General features: G+C 57.7%; 3 protein-coding genes across 3 annotated transcripts; 1 reads left to right on the top strand and 2 right to left on the bottom strand.

Annotated features, from left to right (window-relative positions):
* Nucleotides 1–1,681: 1,681 nt before the first annotated feature.
* On the bottom strand, nt 1,682–6,755 carry MMP15 (matrix metallopeptidase 15; the record flags this gene model as incomplete). The annotated part of the gene is made up of 10 exons (XM_083869889.1): nt 1,682–2,775; nt 3,023–3,138; nt 3,255–3,405; nt 3,649–3,787; nt 3,905–4,128; nt 4,250–4,411; nt 4,644–4,951; nt 5,059–5,181; nt 5,430–5,578; nt 6,639–6,755. The coding sequence occupies 10 exons, from the start codon at nt 6,753–6,755 to the stop codon at nt 2,333–2,335; spliced, it is 1,932 nt and encodes a 643-aa protein (XP_083726015.1). The 3' UTR covers nt 1,682–2,332.
* A 1,216-nt stretch (nt 6,756–7,971) lies between these two features.
* Nucleotides 7,972–12,386, bottom strand: USB1 (U6 snRNA biogenesis phosphodiesterase 1). Its single transcript, XM_083870327.1, has 7 exons — nt 12,234–12,386; nt 11,984–12,135; nt 11,665–11,848; nt 11,129–11,182; nt 10,002–10,107; nt 9,279–9,362; nt 7,972–8,985 (listed from the first exon to the last, which is right to left on the bottom strand). Exons 1-7 carry the CDS (start codon nt 12,335–12,337, stop codon nt 8,881–8,883), a joined length of 789 nt encoding a protein of 262 aa, XP_083726453.1. The 5' UTR covers nt 12,338–12,386; the 3' UTR covers nt 7,972–8,880.
* A 576-nt stretch (nt 12,387–12,962) lies between these two features.
* Nucleotides 12,963–18,789, top strand: ZNF319 (zinc finger protein 319). Its single transcript, XM_083870444.1, has 2 exons — nt 12,963–13,097; nt 14,525–18,789. The coding sequence occupies exon 2, from the start codon at nt 14,897–14,899 to the stop codon at nt 16,556–16,558; it is 1,662 nt and encodes a 553-aa protein (XP_083726570.1). The 5' UTR covers nt 12,963–13,097; nt 14,525–14,896; the 3' UTR covers nt 16,559–18,789.
* The last annotated feature ends 5,451 nt before the right edge of the window (nt 18,790–24,240 follow it).

Here is a 24,240-nt window from a genome sequence, read left to right as displayed (position 1 = left end):
GCCCCAGTTCAGGACAGGCTGGAGTGTTGCACTGCCCCATGGCAGGGCTCCTGGCTCAGCAGAGGTGTGGGTCCTTCCTCAGCACTGGGAAGACCCAAGCAAGCACAAATCTGAGCAAAATTATCAAAACCAAACTGAAAGAAGTTAAAAGCCAAGGAATGTGACCCAGCAAGGCCTGTCTGATGGAATGAATACAACAGCCCTGAGCCACTTGGAGACCTTTTTCCACCCACTCTCCTCAATTCCTCAGGGGTTTTCTGTTCCTGATTTTGACTTCTCGCTTGGCTCAGTGATGTGCTGAGTCTGAGCCAAATGCGTTTTCCAGGGAATCGGCTCATGGCTGGAAATCGCTGCCCAGTGTGGGCAGGGATGGAGGCTAGGGCAGGGGATGATGGGTGACTCAGGCCATAGGCTTCCCCCCAGCACCAGGAAGGCGGGAAAGAGCCACATCAGACCTTCCCTTTTACAGTAATTAGTGTCTGACAAGTGGCTGGGCAGCTTAGGGTAATTCAGTGCTGGGAAGTGGTTGTAGCAGTCAGGAACTGAGCCAGCAGCTATGGGCCCTGGGGAGGGGGAAGGATGGGGGAAGCACAAAGGCTTTACATCCTCATCCATGAACTGGGGGAATCCTCCCACCCACCAGCCAGGGCTGGTGGGAGGGGATGAGGGCAAAGGAGCAGCTGGAGCACCAGGGCAAGGGGAGCAGGTATGGGTAGACAGAAGTGCCTGAGGGAGAGGCAGGGCACAGGTGCTGGCACAGTGGAGGAAGCAAGGATGCTGACTGGAGTCAATTCCCACATGGGAATGCTCCCCAATTCCACAGGGTCATCCCTACAGGGATGGGTCAGGTTCACACAACCCCCTCACCCAGCACAGCCCAACCAGCCTCCCCACCAGTGCAGCAACTGTGCCAGGCCTCTGCTGCCCACCCCAAGGCTGCCCCTGCAGAGCAAACCCGGCTCTGGCTGCCACCCTGTGATCATCATATCACCAGCAGTGGCAGGGACACCACTACCTCCATCACAGCCTCTGTAGTTTGGTTTTTCTTCCCATTAATGGCTGAGCAACATTTTTCCCCAGATAAAGCCAGTTTCGTACCCTTGAAGTCTAATCTTTCCCACTCCCATGATTATTTCCTTGATCTCTGCAGCAGTCTTGACTCCTCTTGCCTTCCTCTGCCGAGACAGCAGTGGTGAGACAGGATATGGCCACCCCTTCCCCCCAGGAAACTCCACAGGGCCGTATGGGGACAGGGAGCAGAAGCACCCTGTGAAGTGGCTCTAGGAGGGTCCCCCAGCTGCTGCTGGCCCCTGCACAGGGAAGGGAGGCGGCTGCCCAGGGCTGAAGAGCAGTGCTGGCTGGGGGAGAACAAGGCACCCTGTGTTCCCAGCGAGGCCCTTGTCACTGCCATGGGAGCTGCTGAAAGGCCGCTCTGTCCACTGGTGGGGGTGGGGGGGCTGCTTTAGCTGACCCCCTAAAGTGGCAGCCCCAGGGCAGGGACTGCTGCAGGGACATCAGTGGCCATGCTGGCCCCTTCCCTGCATTCCCTAGCATGGCACCCTGTCCCCTGGGGGTGCCATGCAGGGCAACCCTCCAGATGAGCCCCTTTATCATGAAATTTGCCCAATCCCTCCCAGGGCAGCCCCACGGCAGGAAGGACAATGGCACCAAAGCTCTCCACACACCCGACCCGTTTAATGGACATACAAGGCGGCCGTGCCCACTGCCCTGCCCACAGGGCCACGTGCCCCAGGGCTTCATCCCACGGTGGCAGCAGCAGGGCCCAGACTGAGCTGAGCCCCAGTAGGGCTGCAGAGGTGGCATCTCCCAACTCACACTGTCTTTAGGCACCACATCCCTGTAATCCCCCGCAATTCAACAGGAAACACAGCCATGAGCTCAGCCCTCCCTTCCCCACCACTGCAGGTGCCAGCGGCTGAGACCTGCCAGCCTGCAGCACTTGTGAGCAGCCCCCAGCTCACTCACCACCCAAGCTGCAGTGAGCTCACTCAGGAGGAAAGGACCCTGCAGGGACCCATGGCAGATGCAGGCACGTGATGGGTGGCAGCCGGAGGGGTGGCTAGGGGGACGCACAGGCACTAGGGAGCAGGCAGGGCCTGGATGCCCTCCAGCCCCCCCATGACTATCCCCGGTCCCAGCCCGGCTGCTCTGGAGGGGCTGGGGAGGTTGGGCATCCCCCCTTTTCTGAGGCTGGAGCCATCAAGCAACAATGGGGTAGAGGGGCCAAGGCCGTGGTGAGGGTCAAGGGGAGGGGGTGTCAGGTCCATCTTAGCACCATGGTGGCAGGGGCAGTTTGGGGAGGGAGCCAGGGTCAGACCCACTCCTGCAAGGAGCGCTTGCAGTACATGAGCATTCGGGGTGCGCCCTTCCTCTGCATCTGGACGATGACATAGATGAGGCCCAGGATGCAGAGCAGCAGCACCAGCAGCACCAGCACCATGACCACGCTCATGGTGCGTGTGTACTCATCAATCTGCACCACCACGTCCACGTCCCTGCCTGGCTGGCCATCTCCCTCGCTGTAATCCTCATCTTCCTCTTCCTCCTCCTCTTCCTCACCTTCAGTCCCCCCATCCCCATCGGGGTTGAAGGGGGGTCGGTCCACATCAGGCCAGCGGGGATTGTGGTCTGGGACCAGCTCCATGTGACAGCCCATGAAGTCCCGTAGGATGGATTTGGGATAGCCTGGCTCTGTCTTGAGACGCTCATTGTCGAACTTCCAGTACTTAGTGCCTCTGTAGAAGTATGTGGAGGCTGGGGGAAAGAAGATGAAGACAAGGCATAAGTCAGTGGGCACACAACACTGTAGAACCTGAGCACCACTGCAGATGCCCAAGACAGCAGGTTAGGCTCCAGGACTGGTGAAATCCTTCAGAAAGGGTTTCACCACTGACTCCCAGATGCTCTCCCCATGTCCATCCCATATGCAGCCAGGCTATCAGAGGGATAATCTCATCCCTGAGACCCCCACCACCACCACCCACCCCGCTCCTCTACTTACAGGCATCTGGGCTGAGGAAGGCTCCCTTGGGCGAGGGAGGGATGCCCACCCAGACAGAGATGGGCTTTGGGTACCCAGGGTCCACCGAGCGTGTGTCCTCGTTAAAGCGCCAGTATCTGGGGAGAGGAAGGCAGGGAGTAGGTGAGGAGCACAGGGGTCCCCACTGCCCAACACTGTCCCCCTGACAGGGGCCAGGAGGCAGCAGAGCAGGGAGAACCCCACAGACACTCACCTGTCCCCACGGAAGAAGAAGGTGTGTCCTGTGGGTTCCCACCAGACGGCCGTGTCAATGCTGTCATAGGGGATGCCCTGCCCATAGGTGACCAAGGGCTGCGGGTACCCAGGCTCCAGGTTGGCTTCTCGGAAGAGCCAGTACCGGTCACCTAGAGGGCAAAGAGTTTGAGAAGAAGGATGAGAAGGTCCTGCCCAGCTACTGTGGCAGGTGCACAAATGGAGAGCGATAGTGGTAGATACTTGGGGCCACCCCAACCCCTTGGGATCACACAGCAGCTCTAGCTGGGGAGGTGGGTCAGGATGGCATGAAGCCAACCAGCTCTCAGCAGCTTTGTGGGAAGCACTGGAGTCTCACTTCCATCTCAGCCCTCCCATCCAGCTTCCCTGCTCACCTTTAAAGAAGACGAACTTCCCGTCATGCCTCTCGTAGGCAGCATCAATGTCCCCGGGGAGGCCCCGCCAGAAGTGTCCGATGGGCATGGGGTAGTTGTCCAGCACCCGGTTGTGCCGGACCCTCCAAAACCACCGGCCCTGGAAAGAAACAGTGTTGGCAGAGGATGGGGAAGACACAGGGACACAGTCACCTTGCTTAGAGACTCTCCCACCCACAGACCCAAGGAAGGGGCAGGACGGGGTCCTGGCAGGTACCTTGAATACAAACATCTCCCCACGCAGCACCGCCACCGTGTCAAAGTCCCCATCGCAGATGTCAGGGCCATACTGGTCAGGTCGGTCTGGGCTGCCAGGTTTGGGTGGTCGCTCTGGTTTCCCCGGAGGGGGAGGTTTAGGGGGTCTCTGGTCTGGCCTGCCAGGTCTTCGGGGTGTCACGGTGGGCAAAGGCTTGGTGGGCTGAGGGTGCCCATCTGCGGTACCTGGATTGAGCAGATGAGAGAAGGGAGGTGGTGATGCAGACCAGCAGCATCTGTACCTCAGTTTCCCCACATACATGCCCAGAATCCCACCTCTGGGATTATCCCCCAACCAGCTTCTCACCGTAGAGCTGCTGGATGCCCTTGAGGTCATCCTCAGGCAGCTGGAAGTTCTCCGTGTCCATCCACTGGTAGAAGGGGGCCATGATAGCACTGGGGTTGCTGGAGTGCTCCAAGCCCAGTGAGTGCCCCAGTTCGTGCACAGCCACCAGGAAAAGGTTGTTCCCTGCATGGAGAGGCACCATCAGCAAGAGAGGGTGGAGGACATGATGCATGAGGTGGACCCCTGGACCCAGCACCCAGCAAGAGGGGTGCTCCAGTGGAATCAGCCTGCATCACCCATGGTGGACCTGCTCTCCCTGCCGCGCCTGTCCACACCAGCACAGCCCCCTCCTCCAGCCCAGAAGGCCACCAGGCTCCTCTGGTCACCTTTATCACCTCCTTGGCCCTCAACTCACCAGACACATCTGCATTCTCCAGTGTCCAGGGCTCATCCAAGTCAAAATGCGTGTCTCCCCCCATGCCAGGGCCGGGAAAATAGGCATGAGCCAAAAATCCCCCAAGGCCATCAAAGGGAGAGCTGTCTCCATGGAATCCAGAGGCAAAGAGCACCATGATGTCAGCCTCCTTTTTCCTCTTCTGCCGGATGTCCTCGTAGGCCACCTCCCGGAAAACCAGCGGCGTGGCTTGCTCCCACACCCGGAAAGCTTGTCGGACAGCCTCGTGTGAATGGTACCGACCTAGCTTCTCCGTGTAGTTTTGGATGCTGGGGATACAGAATTCACTAGAGAAGGCCTGGAGCAGCACTCGTTCCCTAAGGGGATCCAGGGCTCTCCATGGGCTGTGGGGAGGGAATCCCTGGCAGTGTTGTACCTGAAGGTGAGGTGGTTCTGGCTCCAACGCCGCCCTGTCAGCGCGTACCGCTTCCGACGCATGTTGGACTTCATCCGCGCTCCAAACTGATCCGGGACCCCACAGCGGGGACGTTTCATCCACCTGCCAGGAGGACACCGAGCCAGGGCTCAGCACACCACAGCCAAGGTCCCTGAGGGGTTACAGCACCCACAGACAGCAGGGACGATATCCTATCTGCAGAGGTGCAGCCTCCAAAAGGGGAGATTCAGCTCCTGAGGGGGACCCACTTTTCCAGGTGCTGGCAGAGCCCTGGGGCTGTCAGAGAAAACCACAGAACCTGAGAGCGGAGATGCCATCTGCTCGAGCAAGGGGACAATGGAGAAACTCACGCCTTGGTCTCCTCGTCCAGGACGCCGGTGACGGTGATGCCATAGAACTTCTGCATCTCGGCGAGCGCAGCAGAGAAGGTCTGAGCCGAGCGCATGGTGGACATCCGGCGGCTGGGCTGCGGCAGGTACCCGTAGAGCCGCAGCCATGCCTGTGCCGGGAGAGCCACGCATCAGCCCCGGCAGGGACCTGCAGCTCCCCAACACCCAGTGGGGAAGGATCCATCCCCCTGCCTCACTGTACCCCAGCCCCGTGTCCCTTCACGGGGGTCAGTGCCAGCTGCCAGTGGCAAATGCCACCCCTGAGCAGCAGCGGTGCGGCAGCAGGGCACAGGGTCCCTGCGCTGCCCTGAAAGGTGCAGGACACGGTGATCTCGGGGGGCTGCTGCCGGATGCCCTGACTCCAGGGACAAGGCAGCTGGCAGGAGGCCAAGCTGCCTGCGGGCTGCCTGTCCCCATCCTCCTCTGGAGGCGTCCCCTGGGAGCTGCTGAGGGATGTGAAGCCTGGGACCCCCACCCCGGCCTGCAGCCACAATGGGGCTTCTGTCCTGCGGGGCTGCAGCCCCAGGGCGGGGGGCAGGAGGGTGCCGGGGCGCGCCGGGTCTCTTCCTTCCTGCCCCAGCCTCCGCCTCCTCTTGTCTGCTTTAATTGCATTTTATTTTTATCTTTATTATTACTCTTTTGTAACTTTCTTTTTTGCTCTTATTCTTCATTTTTATTTTCCAAATTAGGGGGGTTTTCCTTTTAATCTTTAAAACTTTTCTTCTAAATTCTTTCCAATTCTTTTTCCTTTTCCAAGTCTTATTCCTCTTCCAAGTCTTTTTCCTTTTCCAAATCTTATTCCTCTTCCAAGTCTTTTTCCTTTTCCAAGACTTCTCCAAGTTCTCCAATCCTTTTCCTATCTTTTTCCTTTTTTTTTTCAAAAATAGCTTAACATTTTAATTGCTAACAACATTAAATCTATTAATTTTTTCTACCCCCACTCCCCTTCCCCCGGCGGGGTGGTGGAGCAGAGCCTTTATCAAAAGCCCTTTCACCCCCTTCCCTGCCGGGCACAAAGCGCTTCCTCCCCACACCCCACACCCCGCGCCCGCTGCCCGCCACCCCCGGGGGCGACCCGGACCCCCCCCGTTCCCCGCCCCGCCTGCACCTGCAGCGGGCCCGCAGGTGGCGGAGCGGCGGTGGGTGCCCAGCCCCGGGCCCGTGGCTCACCTCGGCGTTGATGTCCTCGCCCGCCGCCGCCGCCAGCAGCGCCAGCAGCGCCAGCAGCACCACGAGCGGCGGGAGGCGCCCGCCCGCCCGCCAGGGGGCGCCGGCCCCTCCTGCCATTCCGCGCCGCCGCCGGGTCGCGGCTGCCCCCGGCCGCGCTGGGCCGGGCCGGGCCGGGCCGGGCCGAGCGCGGCGGTGTCGGAGCTACGCCGCCCTCATGGCCCGGGGCCGAGCCGCCGCGGGGGGCTGCGCACGGTGCATGGGCGGCGCTGCCAGGCGCGGCCCGTCGCCTCTCGGCCCGCCTTTTGTGCGTGAGGTCAGGACGACGGCGCGCGGCACATGGGCGGGGGGCTGTGCCCGGGGCGGCGGGGCCCGGCTCCGCTCGGCTCCGCTCGGCTGCCCTGCCGCGCTCTGCCCGCCGCCGGGAGCACCGGAGCGGGGGACGGAAGGCGGGCGCGGCAGCGGCGGCGGCGGGGAGCGGTGGGAGCGGGCGGGGCGGGGCCGCGGCGGGGGCGGGGCCGGGCAGGGCCGGGGCCGGGGCCGCCCCCCCGCACGTGTGTGCGCGGGCAGGGCACAGCCCCCCGGGCACGGCACAGCCCCCCGGGCACAGACAGCCCCGGCATGGGGCACAGCCCCCCGGGCACGGCACAGCCCCCCGCCCCGGGCACAGCCCCCCGGGCACAGACAGCCCCCTGCCCCCGGCACAGCCCCCCGGGCACGGCACAGCCCCCGCCCCGGGCACAGCCCCCGCCCCGGGCACAGCCCCCCGGGCACAGACAGCCCCCCGCCCCGGGCACAGCCCCGCACCGCGCCCCGCCCGCCCGGGCATCGCCGGCAGCCGCCACATCCCCCGGCTCTGCCCCCGCAGCCATTGTTCCCTGTCCCGAGGGTCTCTGACACCCGGTGTTACACAACTGGGTGCTGTGCCAGGCCCTGCTGGGGCTGGTGGTTGAGCATTAACCTGAGAGAAACCGGTTTCACTGAAGTCCCCAGGGGCTAAATATATCTCTACCTTTGTTTGTTTTTCCTTCCCCCAAAAGAAACTTATCTTGCAGATCCCCATCCCGGAAACTAACTGGCTAAAGACTTAATAGATTTTTTGTTAAGGGCTTCAAAAGGCTGCTGGCAGCAGCAACTGGCTGCGATGCTCCCAGGGACACAAATCCCAACTGTATGGAGATGCTCCCATAGACAAAGCCACTCTCGTGTGCCAGGACAGGCAGCACGGAGCTCACAGGAGCACTTACAGATATGGCCTCACGTGAAGCCTGCAGGAGTTGTGTGAGTCTAAAAGGAAACAGCTGAAATACACACAGACACAATTTTATGACACCAGGAGACAGACTTTTACTGCTCAGAAGTCCTGGACAGACATGGAATAAAAGATTCAGGGCATCACATCAGCACCCTGTTCCAACTACCTGAGAGGCTGCAGCTGAACAACCCGCAGGAACAAAAGGATTAAAAAGGAGCTTCTCCCAAGGGACAATGTCCAGCCTGCGATCCCCTGGGTCATCATCCACCTAGGGTGCTGATCACACAGGGAAAAAGTGTGGAGGCTGGGCAGGAGCCACCACCCCTTGACTCACCTGTGGGCACTGCCCTCCCTGCTCAGGAAAATACTGACACTGTCCATTCCAGGGCTCACCCACACCTGGCACCAAGCTCTTGTTGTTTGGCAAAAGGATCAGACACTGAAATGTCTCTGCAGAGGCAGCAGCAGTGTGAGAGGGACACAACATGACTCAGGAGCTTGTCCGAGCTGGCTTACAGTAAGAAAACACTCAGGGAAGAGGATAGAGCTCCATGCCCTTGTTTTTTGCTACTCAAAACATGTCCAAAGCCTCCCAACAATCTGGCAGTGCTACTTCCCACTGTGTGAGACACTCTCCCTTTAGTAGCAGCTTCCCACGCTACCTTCTTCCTCCTTCCCATAAGGCATCTATGGCTTTTGAAGATTTTTTTTTTTTCTTTTTTCAAAAAAATCAGCAGAATTAGCGACCGTGGGATGTCTGGAATCGCCAGTGCTGACTGCAGCACATCCAGCAGCGAGGATGAAATCTGCTACAAACACACTTTTCTTCAGCCAGCAGCTCAAACTGGAAGTGGCCTGACTCGAGGCCACAAACACCGCAGAGACGCTGAGCAGGCAAGAAGAGCGTGGAGGTGCGTGACAGCCCACACCACCCAGAGCTGTGCCACACAATGGTCTTCGAGCCTCCAAAATGCACAGCCCCACTCGCCCCTACCTCAAGGGGAAGGAGAAGTACTTGTTCCCTGACTTGCAGCGGATTTGCTCCCATTGGATACGCAGCAGGAATGCTGACTCCTCAAACCCATCCACAATGTCCTGGAAAACAGAGGCAGGAGTCAGTACCAGGAGGGTGGATCTGCCAGAGGATGGAGTCGGCAGCTCCCTCTCTGAAGCAAGTCACAGATGAAGCTCTTTGCAGCTGGAAGCCTCTGACTTCCCTCGGGAGGGTGATTTAACTCATGCTCCCCCCAAAAGCTTCTCATCTTTCAGCCCAGTGAGGTTTGTCCTCCTCAGTGAAGAGAATTTCCCATTCTCCACCCCTGGCAGGGAGATATGGCTGGACTCCAGCTGTGCCCTCCCCCTGCTCTCCACACCAGCTGGGGACACACCTGGAGCTCCCGCAGACACTGCCCTTCCAGCCTGCCAGACAGGTCCCCCACGCACCAGGCCAAGCTGATGTGGAACGATGGATCCTGAAGACAAAACAGGGATAAGAATGAGAGGGCTAAAGGAGGCTTTGCTCCATGCACAGAGCCACAGTGGGAGATCTGGCATGATGCTGCTGCCCTGTCTGGGATCACAGAGGCTGGAGGATCCCAGAGCTGGGAATCCCCTCTGCCAACTCAACAGCTGCAGAGCTGATATGGACAGTGCTGGAGGCAAGAGGAGTCCTGGGCTTCCCAGCCCTTCAGGACATCAGTGGGCAAGGCTACCTGGTTCCCAGCCTCCCTGGGCTCAACTCTACAGCTGTGGGAAAATCTCTCAGCACTGGTCCTGGAGCAGGTACATGGGTCACTTCTGAACAACCCTCATGAGCTTCCTGCTCGGCTCTGGAGACAGACAAACTGGGGCCTGGCCCTTCAAAATCCCAAACCTGTTCCCAAAGCTAGTGCTAAGCAACAAGGCTGGACTAATGCACAAGAAAGCTGCTCAAGGCAAAGACACAAGGATTGTCCTCATTCCCACAGTGCCCATTCTATCCTAGGACAACCCTGCTTCCATGCACAGCAGGGCAGCCACTGCAACTGGCTCCTGTTTATTTGAGTGAACATCTTACAGGGAACCAGCCGGCATGTCCAGACTGGCAGGGAAGTAAGCAGGAAACGCCTCACCTTGTAGAATGTGGGAAGGTCAAATTCCTCTAGAACTCCATCCACCTCTGAGACCAGCTCCAGCAACTGGAAATGCCCAGCAGAGACCTCCAAGCCAATAAAGGTCCTAAAGAAAGGCAAGGAGAGACAGCAAGCACCCTTTCATACTGCAGAAAGCACAGGTGTAAGAACAGTTAGCCCTGCATTCCTACTGGGCAAGTTCCCTACTCCCTAACACAAGAAAATCTGAGGAATGTCAGGTTTAAGCATCCAGGCATGATGACTGTATTCTGAAGAAAAGCAGATGTGGTAGCAGAGAGAAGCAGGACTGGATGATAAACCACGTAGATATACTAGATTAACTCAGTACCTTTTGGGACATGAAAATTAATTTTCCAGGCAAAAGATGCACGGGATGGGAATTTCAGCAGAGTGCCACGGTCATGCAAGGAGCTGCATTAAAAAAGTGGAAGTTGCTGGAGAGGTTTTACAGTGTGAGAGGAAGAAGGGAATGGGAAGTACCAAGCTGGAGAGACATGACAAAGAGGTCAGCACCTCCTCCAGGACTGTCGGGATGACACTTTCTAGAGTCATCTGGAGTCATCATTTCTTCCCCTTCAGGAGGGAAGCAGAAGATTTAAATGTCACCCAGGTTCCATTTCCACTTTTTCCTACCCATGACTATCTTGGGCTGCCTTTCCCACCAGACTCAGCAACTTTTTGCAATTTTAATCACCTTTTCTTTGACATTCAAAAAAACTTAATTGCATTCTGTTGGAATCAGGCTTCTGAGCTGACGCCCAGGAGAATTAGCACCATCTCAGCTATTTCTCTCCAGCTCTTGGAAGACCTGCACTACAATTTCACGACTGGCACTGCTGCCAAAAGAGGTGGTCCCACTCTGCTCGCCCCAGGCTGTGCACGCCGGCTAATGACACCAAAGGCTTGCAGAGAATCACTGCCAAAGCTAAAAACTTGTACAGATGGCTGCGGAAAGGTGTGAAATGTCTGGAGATGATCTGGAGGTGATCACATACTGTGCTGTCACACAGCCCAACTGTGGGACAGGCAGGGTGATGCTTCCCATCCACTGAGCACCTTGCTCAGACCTCTCCTGGGGCAGGCAGGCTGCTCCACTGTGCACTCACCTGGTTTTGTTCTGGTTGGTGTAAACCTTCACTTGGTCAGCCACACAGAAGAATCTGAAATAAGAAAGATCCTATTTCAGCTGCCGGGGGGAAAAAAATAAAATAAAGGGGAGGGAAGATGAGGAGGGGCCAGGATTGTTACCAAGCCATGGAAAGATACAGGGAAATGTATGCTTCAATTGCACCAAACTGGTGCAACCAGAACCTTTGGGGGCTCAAATGAATTAATTCCCCTCCCATTTCCAGCCCTCCAAAGCCTGGACAGTGATAGAAGCCCCGAAACAATTGATACTCAGCTGGTGCCTGAGCCAGATGTAAGCAACAAAACTATCCATGTTTAGGGGATGGCACAGCTCCGGTCTGATCCTGGAAAGCCAAAACCTGACACATCTGGTGCCAGATCCCGAGGCAGTAAGGAAAAATCTCCAGGGCTTTAATGTTCTGCCAGCACCAGCTGCCAGGGACACCTCAGGGCGTGGATGTTGGCAAAACACGGACCCCGAGGGCAGAGCAGGGGCGTGGGGAGCCAAACCCACCTGTGGAAGGCGGCCAGGCGCTCCCGGAGGGAGCGAACGAAGGGCTCTATCCAGTGGTAGCGCAGCACCACGCACTGCGACAGGCTCAGGTGGAACTCCTCCATGGCAGCCAGCGACGGCACGTAGGTGCGGGCCTGGGACACCAGCAGCTCTAGCAGCTCCAGGAATTCCTCCTGGGCCGTGTCTGCGGGGCAGTGCCGTCAGGGCCGCCAGAGGAGCGCTGGCCGCGCGTCCCCGGCGGGTCCGTGGGGCGCAGGGGCTGAGTTCCGTCCCGCCGTGCCCCGGTCCCGCCCCGGCCCCGGCCCGGCCCGGTACCTACAGGGCAGGTAGACGTGCGTGGCCCAGTTGCCCCGCTCGTGCGGGAAGCCGCGCACGCGGCCGCCGTGCCGGGCGCTGTCATCGCTCACGGCCTCCTCCGGGTCCGGGTCTCCGGGCAGCCCGGCGGGCGCGGGCAGGCGGGGGCGGCCGGCGCTGCGGGACCGGAGCGGGGTGAGAACGAGGAGGAGGAGGAGGAGGAGGAGCGGGAGGAAGGCCGCGCGCTCCAGCCGCCACCACCCCGCCGCACCCACCTGGCCCCGGGGGGCCCCTGCGCGCCGCCGCCTCGGCTCTCCCCTTCCTCCTCCTGCTCCTGCTCCTCCTCGGAGCTGCTGTACCCCACCAGCGCGGCGCTCATGGCCGCGCCACCGCCGGCACGGGCCAGGCCGGTCCCCGGTGGCGGCGGCCGCGCAGTTTCCGGCGCGACCCGGCAGGGGGCAGCACCCGCCGCGCCCGCCCCGCCTCCTCCGCCGCCGCCGCGGCCGCCCCGGCCCGGCCCGCTCCGCTCCGCTCCCTGCGCTGCGCTCCCGCCCGCCGCCCGCTCCCTTCCCTCCCTCCCTGCCTTCCTCCCTCCCGGCTCCCGCCTCCACGCCAGCGCGGGGCTCGGGCGCAGCGCGCAGGCCGCGGCCCTGCCGCCGGCGAGGCCTCCTCCCGCCGCAGGTGAGCGGCCCGGCCGCCGCCGCCGCCCTTTGTGTGCGCCTCGCCGGGGCGGGGGCGGCCCCGGGCGGGCAGCGACCCCTCACACCCGACCCCGGCGCGGGGCCTCCCGGCGCGGCGGCGGGGAAGGCCTCGGGGCGCCGTCCCCGCGCTGCCGGCGGGGCCGCCCGATGGGGAGCGGCGGGCGGCGGGCCGGGCCTGGCCGCGGGCTGCGGCGGCGGCGGCTGCTGGCGGCCTGCGAGCTCCCCGGCCGGCCCCGCGCCCCGCGGCCCTGAGGCGGCCCCGGCCCGGCGGGAGCGGCCGGGCCATGCCGAGCAGGCCGCCTCGCCAGTTTGAAAGTACCTCTGCGCTCCCGACCGCGCTCCCTAAATGGTTGTCGCTTCCCACCTCCCACGGAGGGATGAGTTAGGCTGGAGCTGGCGCCGACGCGGGTCCCCGCGCAGAGCCCTCGGTGAGCCAAGGTTGGTATCGCTCTTCCCTGCGAGGGGCACAGCCTTCCCTCCCCGTTAGGCCGGGATGCGTCGCCGGTGGGGTGGTTCATCCTGCCGCGGTTCGCGGTGTGTGCGGGGGAAGGCGGCGCCCGGGCTGGGCTGAAGTTTGGTGTCCCGCCGAGCCCGGGTCCAGGTGCGGGGACCGTCACTGCGAGCCCTCGCTTCGTCACGGTGAGCTCTGTAGGAGAAGGAGGGCATCCTGCCTGCCGGCAGGGCTGTGGTGGGGCCTCTGGGGGCTTTACTGCCAAAACTCTGCTGGAGCACAAAATAATGAAGTCAGAGATGGGTCCAGCACTACCTGAGCTGTGGGGCTCAACCCAGTCTGAACTGAGTGCTGGTGGGGATGCTGTTAAGTGAGATTCTCTGGTGCTCTTTATTGCTTAGTTCTAGACATAAAGAACATTCTCATGGTAGACCAAGGATTTCCTTACCCTGGGGGCAGGTGGTTTGACACAGACATGGAAGTGCTCTTATGGGGCTGAGGGCTCAAGGCCCGGGAGTGTTGGTGGCTGCTGCTCGCCAGGGCTTGCACCTTCTTCCCTCTTGAGGTGTGTTGACACTGCTGCTGTCTGCTGCTCACTGGTGGGTCTTACTCTTCTTGAAGTTGGTGCTGGGTTTTATTGGACATCTCTAGAAAGACTGGAACTTTTCAGTGAGCACAAGCCTGTTGGTGCTCTGTAGCAAGGCCAGGCTACAGCTCTGGCATAGGTTGTTTGGCTTCAGTGTACTTCTATTCTGTGGTTTGGTAGGAGGTTCAGCTAAGCCACTGCTTTAACTCCTCTTTTATCTTCACAGAGTGATCCCTGTGGGTTCTGTGTTTTGTCTGAGGATAGACAGCACTGAGGGCAAATCTTCTCCTGAGCTCTCTGGCTCTTCCAGTCTACAAGCGCTGCCCAGAGAGGGGGAAATGCTTTGCATACATCCCTTAACGTAATGGGCTCAATATCCAAGCTGCAGGTGGAGCAGAACCATTTCACAGAGCTGTTTCAGCTGGGGTGGGATCAGGTTAGGATCTGCATTGACACCTGTAAAATCTAACCCAGTAGCTTCTTGACTGCACGGTGTTTGGGGCACAGCCTGTGCCCCAGTGTTCTGGGACAGTGCCACAGCAGTGCTGGAGATCCAGTGACCCACTCGAGGCTAAGCTGAGTGGGCCCTGGATATTGTGCTGCCTCTCGTGAGGGCACAACACCCAAACATGTGCCTAGCTGTGAGCAGAGCCCAGCCCTTTCCAGGCTGAGAACACCCTGTCCTAGGCCCTTTGCACAGCAGCAACTGGCTTCCTGGTAGCTGTGCAGGGATGCAGGAGAGTTTTCAAAGAGAGCCATGGGGAAAGTTGATAGAGAATTGCCCACATTTCTTCTGAGATCTGACATGAGCTGTGTTCTTTCTTGCAGAGAGAGCTGCTCCCTGGGTTGCTTCCTGCGCCCTTCCCAAGTGTGATCACATTGCAGCCAGCACGGAGAAGGGCCTCCTCTTGTCTTCAAGGCACTTGCCTCTGCCTCCTGTTCTTTTGTCCAAGAGAAGGAAAAGCCAGACTAAATCAGTCCATAAAGAACTTGTGCTGGTCTAAGGAGGAGGCTCTGGAGTCTCTTCATCTCTTTTCCTCCCAGGATCCTGGCTGTGGGCTGGATTTTCTGGTCTCAGCTTCAGGGGATCAATTACAGGGAATCAGGATCTCAGAATCTTTTGGTTTTGCTTTTACTTGAACCCTTTCAACCGGGAAGCTGAAGCTATCACTGCTGAAATCCCATTTTTTTTTCCCAAGCATGTCAGAAAGCTGGCAGCAGCAACAGCAGCAACCACAGCAGCCGCCGCCACCGCAGCAGCACCACGCTGGGGCAGCCGCCCTCCCAGAGCACTCCATCCCTCCCAGCACTGCTGACAACCCCTTGGGCTGTGCCGTGTACGGCATCCTGCTCCAGCCGGACCCCGGACTGCAGCACCACCAGCACGCCCCCATCCAGGCTGGAGAGCCATCCCACAAGTGCGGCGTGTGTGGCCATGACCTCGCTCACCTCTCCAACCCCCACGAGCACCAGTGCTTGCCAGGCCATGACCGCTCTTTCCAGTGTACCCAGTGCCTGAAGATCTTCCACCAGGCCACCGACCTCCTCGAACACCAGTGTATCCAGGTGGAGCAGAAGCCCTTTGTGTGCGGGGTTTGCAAGATGGGCTTCTCCCTCCTGACCTCGCTGGCGCAGCACCACAACGTCCACAACGGCAATGCCATGAAGTGCTCTATCTGTGAGAAGACCTACAAGCCTCCCGAGGTAGAGCATTCGCAGCCTCTCGACCCCTCAGAGAAGCCCTACAGCTGCTCCATCTGCCAGAAAACCTTCAAGCACCTCTCGGAGCTGTCCCGGCACGAGCGCATCCACACGGGTGAGAAGCCGTACAAGTGCACGCTGTGCGACAAGAGCTTCAGCCAGTCCTCCCACCTGGTGCACCACAAACGGACGCACAGCTCGGAGCGGCCCTACAAGTGCACGGTGTGCGAGAAGACCTTCAAGCACCGCTCCCACCTGGTGCGCCACATGTACGCGCACTCGGGGGAGCACCTCTTCAAGTGCAACGTCTGCGAGCTGCACTTCAAGGAGTCCTCGGAGCTGCTGCAGCACCCCTGCACGCCCAGCGGGGAGCGGCCCTTCCGCTGCGGGGAGTGTCAGAAGGCCTTCAAGCGCCCGTCGGACCTGCGGCAGCACGAGCGCACGCACAGCGAGGAGCGGCCCTTCAAGTGCGACCTGTGCCAGATGAGCTTCAAGCAGCAGTACGCGCTCATGCGCCACCGCCGCACGCACAAGGCCGAGGAGCGCTTCAAGTGCAACCTGTGCGAGAAGGGCTTCGTGCAGCCCTCGCACTTGGTGTACCACCAGCACGTGCACGGCATAGAGAACCTCTTCAAGTGCAACGTGTGCCAGAAAGGCTTCAACCAGTCCTCGGAGCTGCTGCGGCACAAGTGTGTGCAGAACGCGGAGCGGCCCTTCAAGTGCGCGGTGTGCAACAAGTCCTACAAGCGGGCCTCGGCCCTGCAGAAGCACCAGCTGGCCCACTGCGCCGAGAAGCCGCTCAAGTGCACGCTCTGCGAGAGACGTTTCTTCTCCTCCTCAGAGTTCGTGCAGCACCGCTGCGACCCGGCCCGTGAGAAGCCCCTCAAGTGCCCCGACTGTGAAAAGCGGTTCAAGTACGCCTCAGACCTGCAGCGCCACCGGCGCGTGCACACGGGCGAGAAGCCCTACAAGTGCTCCTCCTGCGAGAAGGCCTTCAAGCAGCGCGAGCACCTCAACAAGCACCACAGCGTGCACGCCCGGGAGCAGCAGTACAAGTGCATGTGGTGCGGGGAACGGTTCCTGGACTTGGGCCTGCTGCAGGAGCACAGCGTGCAGCACACGGCTGAGGGTGCCTACCAGGTGGCTGCCTGCTTGCCGTGAGCCTCCCGCCCCGTGGTGGCTTTCAAGCTTGCATGGGACACTCCTGAGCCTCGGCCTTCCCTTCCCTCTCCTCGCTCGTTGGCAACCTCCAGGGAGTGTGGGGAAAAGGGGGGTACAGTGTGTGGGCAGGTGAACTTTCCTCTGGCCTCAGTGGTTGATATGCCACCTGTATCAAAGTAGCAACAGACGACGTGAACATCTCAAAGGGGTGGAAAGGAAGGAGGGAGGTGCAGAGAGGAAACTATGCCTGTAGATGCCTGGTGTTCCCTGGACTGTAGTTCATGCTGTACCTGCAGTTCCAGTCCTGGGAGCTCAGCTGTCTGTTGCAGGCACCAGCTCTTTGCGTGTAGCCTTTTTCCCCTGCCCTGCCTGGCAGGGTTGGTGGGGAGGGTTGGGTGTCTCTCCTCCTGGAGAGGGTTTAGGAGCAAGGCAGAGCCAGCCCTCCCTTCTCCCAGGGTGTGCTGCTTGGCATGGAAAAAGCAGGTTTCTGCTGCTGGGGTCTCCCAGCTTGGTCCAGGCTCACTTGAGGGCACCATTTCAGATCATTAGTGTTGATTGAGTGCCCCAACCTCCCTTGCTCTCCCTCCTTCTAGAGTGTTGAAAGGGAAAAGCCATGGGGCTTCAGAGCTCCAAAAAGCACTTTGGCATTGCTGCTTTTGCAGTTGCTGGCTGTCACACTCTGCAAGGGTTCTGAGTGAGCCTGCCTGCCCCTTGTCCCTGCCAGCTGCACAGGGAACTGTAGGAAGCACTGTGCTGCTCCCAGAAAGCATGGCAAGGAGCACTGGGACAGTCTGCCCAGGAGGAGTTCATGGATTCTCCCTCTCTGGAGACATTCGAAACCCACCTGGACATATTTCTGTGTAACCTGCTTTAGGTGACCCTAACTTAGCAGAGGGTTTGGACTAGGTGATCTCCAAAGGTCCTTCCAGCCCTAACAGTTCCATGATTCTGTTACAGCATTCATACCCTGCTCCCGACCAAAAGCCTGCCATTCAAGAGCTGGTTCCCAAGGGACCCAGCCCTCCTGCTGAGCCTTGCCTCCAGCGCCTTGAGCACCCCTTGGGCTGATAGTGGTACCTCCAGCAGGGTCAGGCAAAGGGCTGTCACAGCTCCAACACTAACGGGTGAGATGAGCACTACAATAACCTACAACTGCAGAGGTGTTGCCATGGCCAGCAGTAACCCACGGCACATGCCAGGGGCTTGGTGCCTGATTTGCTGGAGGAACCAGAGCAAGCCAGGAGAATCCTTTCTGGACTGCAGGTTTGGCTCCATGGGGAGGGCACAGTTAGCAGTGGGTAAAGGAGAAGTCTATTTTTTCCCCTCTTGCAGAAGTCCTGTTTTACCCCTTTGCCCTTTCTTTACCTCGTCTGTATTTTTTCAGGTTTTGCACACTTGTAAACATCACTTAAAAATAAATCTCCCCTAGCAAGGTTGATGCAGCCTCAGGTGTTTTCCTCTGCAGAAATTTGCTGGCTTCTCATGGCCAAGAGATCCATTATATGTCAGTTAGATGCCTTGAAGGTTGAAGATGTGCCTACTAGGTTGTCTGTCCCCCAGTCTTTCCCTCTCTCTCTGTGGAGATACTAAGATGTAAAGTATCCATTTATGGAGATGTTTGGTCCCTGACTGGATGTGGTCCTGCTGTAGCTAACCCTGTGCAAGCAAGGAGTTGGACCTGATGGTCTTCAGAGATCCCTGCCAGCCTCAGCTCTTCTGTGGTGTTGGCTGGTGCTCTTGTGAGGTTGTAGTCAGCAGCAGCCAGTAAGTTGCCCATGTGCTGCACAAGTGATTAGGACAAGGTTAGTAACTGTTGTCCATGGCAAGTGTAGACAGATTAACCTTGCAGAGGATTGGACTGGGCCTGCATCTCTGTTGGGGGACGCTTGTCTGAAAGGTGGAGAAAGGCTGTAGTTTTCCATTTCCAGCATGGTCAGGGAGAACAGAGTTCATTTTCGGGGGCTGGGATGGTGCAGTGACAGGGTAGACCCTGGGCCTGAGCCTTCTTCATCTGGAACTTAAAGGAGATTAAAGCAGACTGTGCTCTCTGCTGCCCAAGAAAGAGGGACCCATGATGGTTATCTTACTTTGTGCTGCCTCAAAGATGTAGAACTTCCTACCAAGTTTTCCATCTGTTTCTTTTTCCTCTTTTTTTTTTTTTTTGTTTTGTTTTGTTTTACCTTTTTTTAAAGCAGTTTGTTAAAATTCATTAAAAATACTGTATAGTTTAACTTGATGTCATACTGGATCTTAAAAAAAAAAAGATGTGGTAACTTGAATTTTTAAAGAGCTATTTAGTTCTAGGTAGCTGTTTTTTGCTGTTTAATATGTAGTAAGTTCAGTGTATGCTTTACTGTAGGAGTAAAAGAGAGTCCAAACAAAGGCTAATCCTGTCTTTACAGAAGGGCTTGGTGGTGATGGAGGCTGCGAGTGTGGGACCAGATGGGGACTGTGGCACCCACCTGAACTTGCTCTATTCCTGCCTTGGGCCATGGTTCCTCTGTTCTTGCCCAGCACAGCTGCCAGGGGTTCAGTGGTCACCCTGAGCACTTGGGCACAGCACTGGCAGCCAGGATCAGTGCCCAGGGCTCAGAGCCTGCAGAGAGGCTCATCTTTGCTAGGAGGAGGGTGTGAGACAGAGTCAGCTGCACCTCCATGGGCTTTTGTGGCTCTGTTGTTTCTTTTTGGGGCAGCTGCTGGCTAGAGGAGGGTTTGGAAGAGTCATCAGCTGGCTGTGCCCTGTTCTCTTCCCAGGAGCCCAGAGGAGCTGCCTGGATGACTTCCCGATGCTTGGAGCAGAGGAGGAGGGTGGTGAGCCTCCACACAGCTCCACACTATGAGGGGCCATGGAGCTGCCAGATCCCGTCCCCTTGGTACAGCTGGATATAGGGACTGCTGGGGGTGTTTCTCTTCTGCTGAGCAGCTGGGAAAGCCCTGTATATCTCAATGAGGAGCTATAGCTCTGCCCAGGATGTGGCAATAGCCAAGCAGTGCCCTGGGCAGAAAGACTCATCAGGGCTATGTGCATGGGACTCCATGCCAGGGAGAGAGGGGATGCAGTGGGGAGCTTGGCAGGGTTGAGCCCAGGTCCAGGCCATCAGCTGGTGAATAGGTGCCTCCAGGTTCAAAAACATCGTGATGCAGGATTAGGACATGGTTATTAGGACTTGTTATGAGTCCATGGTGACTCAGTCTCTTGTGTCATTTGCTGCCCTGCAACAGCCCAAATCCAGTAGAAGCCCATGGAGAACATGCAGCTGGAGCTTGGGGGTAAAGGACCTGTGTAGGATGAGCACTGAGTGACCACAGAGAGCTTTGGGCATATTTTTATAGGAGCATTTTCTAGTTGGAAGCAGCAGTGTTGCCTGCAGGGGTAGGGGAAGCAGGTCCATCTCCGTTGCTGTGCCTTTAGGTCATGTTTTGTCCAGTGAGGTGGGACGTGGTGGAAGCAGCAGAGGCACAGGAGTGTCAGGAGTGCTGTGCTGCATGAGGAGGCAGGGGCTGGCCTGAGAGCTGATATTCCTGGGGCATCTCACTGCAGGGCTCTTCCGACTGCTGGTGTTTCCCTTTCAAACCAAAGAGCAGTTGGGGCCAAAGCCCTTTGGGGAGTAAGCCAGGTCTCTACTCTGTACCTGTTGCACTTCACTTCTGGTGTTTATTTCAAGCAACTTTCAGGCTCCTGCCTCTGCTTGGCCTCTTGCATTCCTCACTGCCCTGCAGCACCTAAAAGAGTTGCTGTACTGGAGCTGGTGTGCCATCAGCCCCGTGGCAAGTGCTTGAGCCAGTCCAAGACCTGGTTGCCAGACCAGCTGAGGATGCTGTGTGGGGCTGGGTGGTCCCTCCCAAAGGGTGGTTCTCCTTGGCAGGCAATCTGAGCATAGGATGCTGCTGAGTAGGCAGACAGGAGGGTTTGGTCGGGCAGAGGTTGTGTAGGTGTTGTCCAGGACATAAGTCCTGCCCTTTAGGGCTGCTGTTCCTCTGGTTTCCTGGGTCCAGGTAAAGATAGTTTGTGGCCTGGGGTTTTACTGACCTTCACTTCTCCTGACCCTACCTACAGGATGCCTTTAGCTGTCTCAGCCCCTTCCCTTCCACAGCTTATACTTTTAAAAGACATTCTCAGCTTCTTTTCTCTTTGTTGAGTTCTTTATTTGTAAGCAGAGGTTTGTTTTTTATTCCTTCCTCCATACTGATTGTGAAGTCTCTTCCTTCATTCCCACCTCCCTCTGCTCCCCCCAGCCCCAAATTCCTTTCCCAGGCTGAGGCTGGATCCAGGTGATACCAAACCACTGGTGGTGAGATCAAGTGTTTAAGACCTAAATCTTGCTGGAATGCAGTGGATGTTTCTGGTCCTCCTCCACAGCAGGCCATCCATTTCAGTGGGCAAGGGCAATGCCTGTGACCTGGCAGCTTGGCTTGGCCAGATGCTGCCCATGCTCCAACAAGTGAATCCAAGCCAGGACCAAGAGGCAGAACAGAGCTAGAGGAAATGGGGACTGGGGTGGGAGCAGCCATTTCCATCTCCAAGGCTGGGGATTAAGTCAGTGGAGGACTGTCAGACATTCCTGAGGAGGCGTCATGGCACTGGGGTGGGCTCAGACAGCACAGTCAGATCCCATGGGAGGGCTGTGGAGCAGCTGTGAGCATCAAGCAGGCAGCTGAGCTGAGTTAGCTGTGGCATGGACACCCCTGGGACCATAGGGATGCTCAGGTGGCCATGCCAGCTCTCTGGTGAGCAGATGCTATCTCTGCAATCTGCGTGGGAAGAGGTGCATGCTCTGGTCTTGGGGCCCATGTGCTGGACTGGGAGACATAAGGGAAAGCATCCTCTGGCAGAGTTTTGGGACCATCTCTGGGCACTCAAGCCTGCCCTTGCAGGGAGAAGAGGAGGGAGGAGAACGCTTTCAACATTTCCCTTGGGTATTTACCATCAATTCCAGGCTGCAGCTAAAGCCTGACCATTAAAAAATAGGCAAAACCCTCATGTTATATGTCAGAGTTTGACTCTTTCTCCATTGGGTGGTGAGTTTACCTGTGGGAAGGTTCCTGTGCATGCAGGTGAAATGCTGAGATTCAACAAGGGCAGGCCAGTGAGTTTTGGGGCTGGCAGCTGCCCCCAGGCCTGGTGAGCACCCAGCTTCTCCCCAGCTTCCTCTGCAGCATCTCCTGGCAGCTGCCTCTGACACTTTCTGGATGTGAAGATGCTGCTCTTGCAGCGTGTCTGGGATGCTCAGTGGGGAGAGCAGGACCACAGGTGAGAGCTGGACCATGGGCTTGTTTCTGAGTGCCTCCACGCTGTGGATCTGAAGGACTTCATGGTCAGTGAGATTTTTGGGTGCCTCTTAACCTGTGGTCATGACTCTGGTAGAGTTCCCAGGGCTGTCAGAAGTCGCAGCCAAGGTTGCTGAGGTTTGTGTGGCTTGCAGTGCCTTTAACACTGCTCTCCATGTGTTTCTAAGATGATACTCCATGTATGTGTGTATATATATTGTAATAACACATCCCGCTCTTCTGTGTGAGTGTCAAATGGTTTTGCTTTACTAATAAATTTATAGTTATTTATACCTTCCTGTGGGTGTGTAAGATTTCTGGAGTGGAGGCCATGTGCCAAGCACTGCCTTCTCATCTGTCTTTGTGCTCTGTCTGGCTGTGCTTGGGGTTTTTTTCATGTTTTCTTTCTTGCCCCTGAACTTTTTTGAAGTGGAATTGATGGTTCATCTTCCTGGTGACCAGAAGATGCAGGGTACAAGCAGGCTCCCAGGGGCCAAAAGCAAACACAAGCAGAGTATGCTGAGTGGTTTTGCCCCTTGCTAGAATTGGAATGATCTCTCCCCAGGGCAAAATTCCTCCCTGGGAGCTTCAGGGCAGGAGCAGGCAGGAGTCTCTTCCTGCCAGAAAGGAGCAGCTGTTTAGGGGGCAGAAGCTGCTGCACATTGTGCTCTGAGGATCCCAGCCCCACATACAACTCTTCAGGCTTTTCCTGAGGGTTTGTTTTGCATCCCCCATCCTGTGATAGCAAGAGAGGAGCCTGCTACAGAGGTGCTGTGGCCAGGCAGGATGGGTACGTTTTGCCTACCAGGATGGCGATACCTATGGAGCCAGGAAAGGAGGAATCGGGTCAGAGAGGTCCAGTGCTGCTCCAGGGAGCTCTAGACATACAGAAACAGGCTGGACATGGAGCAGAGAAGCTGTGCAGGTACCTGGATTCCACGGTGTCAGTGTGGCCAGGATTAGGGGCAGTGGGAAAGGCTGGCAGTCGTGCAGAGCTGGAGGTAAACGGATCAAGCAGCAATTGGCAGGCTCAGCAAGGGGAGGCTTAGCTCAGCCCAGCAGAGATTTGCTCTCATTGCTCTGGAGAGGGGCAGAGCTGTGGGTGGAGCACCCTCGGCACATCACCTTGTGTCACCCTACGGGGTTTCAGCAGCTCCTGCACTGCTGCTGCTCTGCACATCTCTGCCCCCGTCTGTGCATGGGTGAGACAACTGCCTTCTCCACAGCGCTGCCGGTGAGTGCCTGGGGTTCCTTTGGTGCTCCAGGGATTTTGAGGATGCTCAAACCTACTTGATTTTGGGTTTTGTTGGGGTTTTTTGCAGCACCCTGCTCCAAAGCCAGACTGGCTGCTGGAAGCCTGGGCACTCAGGACAGCTGAGTACCAGTAATCCCATTTGCAGGCAGCACAGGGCTAATCCTCGCAGAGCCCTGAGCGGATTGAGGTGGGTTTGGGGGAGTCAGTGGCGAGCTGCAGTGGCCAGGGGAGCTCATGCATGCCAGGGGTGGCTTCCCAGGGAGGCAGTGGGGAGCCTGCAGGGGTAAGTGGCCGCAATGGAGGCAAGGGATGCAGCTGGGATTTTTGCAGGGCCACCTCTGCACACCCCAGGGGGGTTTGGTGATCTTAAAGAGTCAGAGGATGAGCTGTGCCCATCCATGGGGAGTGATGCTTTGAGGGCTGGGTAATGTGGAGATTTGATCAGCTGCTGGGGGAGAAGGAATGGCCATGGTGCTCCCTGCTCCAAATGAGGCTGTGGGTCTGTGCTCTTCTTGCTCTTAGAAATGAGACTAAGGCTCTTTGCTGGCTGGCAAAAGGAGCTGCCACAACAGGTGGTGGCACTGCTGGGTGCCTGCAATGCATCAGGATGTATAAGACTGCCAAATCTTTCATGTCCTTGAAGAGCAGAGTTGTTTTGTAGGGGCAGAAAAAGGGGAAATGTGTGTTGGGACATGAACTTTCTCATTTAAAAAAATTCTGTTCAAATTACTGTTCAAATTCCCTCAAGTGAAAAATGATGGGGAGAGCAGAGGATCCTGAGCAGAGCATTATAACTTCTGTGATCTATCTAAAGTGGCTTCCTAGTCACTTCCTAGTTCACCAGGACAGGTTGTGAAAATAAAACATCTGAATGAAGAGCTACCTGTAGGAAAAGCAAGTTTCACTGAGATGGTGAGAATAAAATAGAGCTCACAATAGTGGCGAAGGATGAGGAGTTGAGCCAGGTTTGCTCTGGCTGTGCTGCAGTGCCCTGTTTCCTAAGCAGGACGTGGAAACGGAAGGACACCAAGGACCTTTTGGGGCACCTCAGGAGACAGCGTGAACAGCTGGTACAGCTGGTACTCCCTGGGCACTGTGTACCCCTGCTCCTGGGCTTTTGCCAGCTGGAGAGCCCTCGGCACTGCCCGCAGCCCGCGGG

Source organism: Zosterops lateralis (assembly GCF_965231275.1).
Source record: "Zosterops lateralis genome assembly, chromosome: 12".
NCBI classification, from domain to species: domain Eukaryota; kingdom Metazoa; phylum Chordata; class Aves; order Passeriformes; family Zosteropidae; genus Zosterops; species Zosterops lateralis.
This window is presented reverse-complemented; position numbering and strand designations above follow the sequence as displayed.

Excerpts from the sequence above, each read along its gene's own strand:
- USB1 (XM_083870327.1), bottom strand. The coding sequence starts at position 12,337 with ATGAGCGCCGCGCTGGTGGGGTACAGCAGCTCCGAGGAGGAGCAGGAG. Across the intron at positions 11,849-11,983 it reads CACGCACGTCTACCTGCCCT|ACACGGCCCAGGAGGAATTC; the intron begins GTAGGTACCGGG and ends ACTGCCCCGCAG. Across the intron at positions 11,183-11,664 it reads CGCCTGGCCGCCTTCCACAG|ATTCTTCTGTGTGGCTGACC; the intron begins GTGGGTTTGGCT and ends TTCTTATTTCAG.
- ZNF319 (XM_083870444.1), top strand. The coding sequence starts at position 14,897 with ATGTCAGAAAGCTGGCAGCAGCAACAGCAGCAACCACAGCAGCCGCCG.